Consider the following 1,910-nt stretch of genomic DNA (forward strand, 5'->3'; position numbering starts at 1 on the left):
TCACTATATCCACGGTTGAAATCTTTGAGAGCTCAAATAGAACACTGCTGATGGGATGCGGTACAAACGCCCATCATGAGTTATGGGACACGCTTCACCCAAATGATGCAGCTGGAGAATGCACTGTAAACTGGTGTTTACAAAACGATATCGAAATTGCAAATGATGGCACACCAACGAGAAGAATTCCTCACACGGCAACCATGTCGCCTCCCGACGTTATGATGCATAAAGACTGCGAAGTCACAAGATTGGAGGCAAGCCTCACTCTAGACAGTGACAGCTACTGGATAACATTTGAGGTATGCATTGGCATAGGTTTAGAAATGGTCGCCATTACAAAGCCAAGAAGGACGTTGTATGCTTGTAAAAAAACAAGTTGGAGGAAGTTTAGAAAAGTGTGTGATGTGACAGTGTTGAAAAAACTAAGGCAGTCAGAAAAAGAACGTGGATGCCATAAAAAAAGCAGCGACTAAAGGCATTCGCACAGCAACAAAGGAAACAATACCGAAAGCTAGGGGAGTATCGCCACTGTTATGAACACGAAATTGACCAAACTAAACACAAAAATAAGGGAGTGTAAAAATGGAAAGCACAGAGAGACACCCTTATGCGCAAGATAAGAAAGGTTCTCACTGAAATATCCCTACAACGCTGGAAGGAAAATGCGTCGAAAACGTCAGTGACCGATACAACAAGTTTGAATTTAGTTAAATCCATACAAGCACCGAGGCAACTGAGATCTCTGTTTTTGTAGTGAATAACCACCCTCTAACACGCAGACAGCAAGCTAATAAGCTAGTACAAATGTATAGAGGGCGGTTGACAAAAGCGACAGATGCTCCTCCCATGAGTATACCTTATCGAGTGAGCGGAGAATTCGCACCGATAGTAATGGAAGCACTTGGGACAGCACTAAAGGAACTCTCTCTTCAGGCACTGCTCTCGAAAAGGACGATACACATTGTGAACAGCTGAGGCAATTAGGACACTGCAGCAAGAAATGTGTCCTCAAGCTCTTCAACTGTTCCCTACAGAGACACCTGGTGCCGGAGAAATAGAAGTAGGAAGTTATCGTCCCACTACTCAAACCCAAGAAACCTACCAAGTGTGTGTCATCGTTCCGGCTCATCGCACGCCCACTAACAACTTCTGTAAACCAATGGAAAGGATTGTAGCGAGACGCATACGAAACACATTAGAGTGTGAGCCACAACCACAGCAAGCTGGTTTCCGTCCGTGGAGGCCTACGTTGTTAGAAACCATGATGATACTCACAGAATCCGTGAAACATAGAGTAGCAGGAGAGAAAAATGCTGCGGTATTCATAGATTATGCGAGTGCATTTGACTCTGTGGACCACAGGTACATAATAGATGCATTGAAAAGATATGAGATAGACATGCACCTTATTGCGTGGGTTGCTAATTTTTTGGAAGGATGGACTGCAGTAGTACAAATAAACAGCACCCTCTAAAAGAAAATACAACTCACATGTGGTGTTCCACAAGGTTCCGTGTTAGGGCTATTGCTATTCACTATCGCAACGGACTCGCTCTTCCGAAAAATGAAATGCCATACCGGCCCTTAAACACTGCTTCTTCACAGACGAACTCACGATAGTATGCTTTTACACCGACCGAGAAGCTATTCGGCAGACGGTACAAGCAGGGCTGGATTGTATAGTGAGCTGGTCAGCGGAGCACTATATGGAGGTGTATGCAGAAAAAACGGATTACACGTTCTTTAGTGCAAGATACAGAGACCTATTATACCTAATACTGAGAGAGTACAGACTAAATAAAACGATAAACCACAGAATCCTTGAGGTGAAAATGCAGCCAAACAAAGTACTGAGTAATCAAACATTTAAACATTCTACAAACAGCACTAAATATGATATTAATGAA

General features: G+C 43.2%; 1 pseudogene across 1 annotated transcript; it reads right to left on the bottom strand.

Moving 5' to 3' along the window:
- Positions 1–790: 790 nt before the first annotated feature.
- TEOVI_000330700:pseudogene lies at positions 791–1,329 on the bottom strand (annotated as a pseudogene). The gene is given in 4 exon segments: positions 791–883; positions 885–929; positions 932–1,132; positions 1,135–1,329. Coding segments are annotated over 4 exon segments (534 nt in total).
- Between the last annotated feature and the right edge of the window lie 581 nt (positions 1,330–1,910).

The sequence above is a fragment of the Trypanosoma equiperdum genome, assembly GCF_001457755.1.
Source record: "Trypanosoma equiperdum strain OVI genome assembly, contig: ctg_717, whole genome shotgun sequence".
Classification (NCBI taxonomy): domain Eukaryota; phylum Euglenozoa; class Kinetoplastea; order Trypanosomatida; family Trypanosomatidae; genus Trypanosoma; species Trypanosoma equiperdum.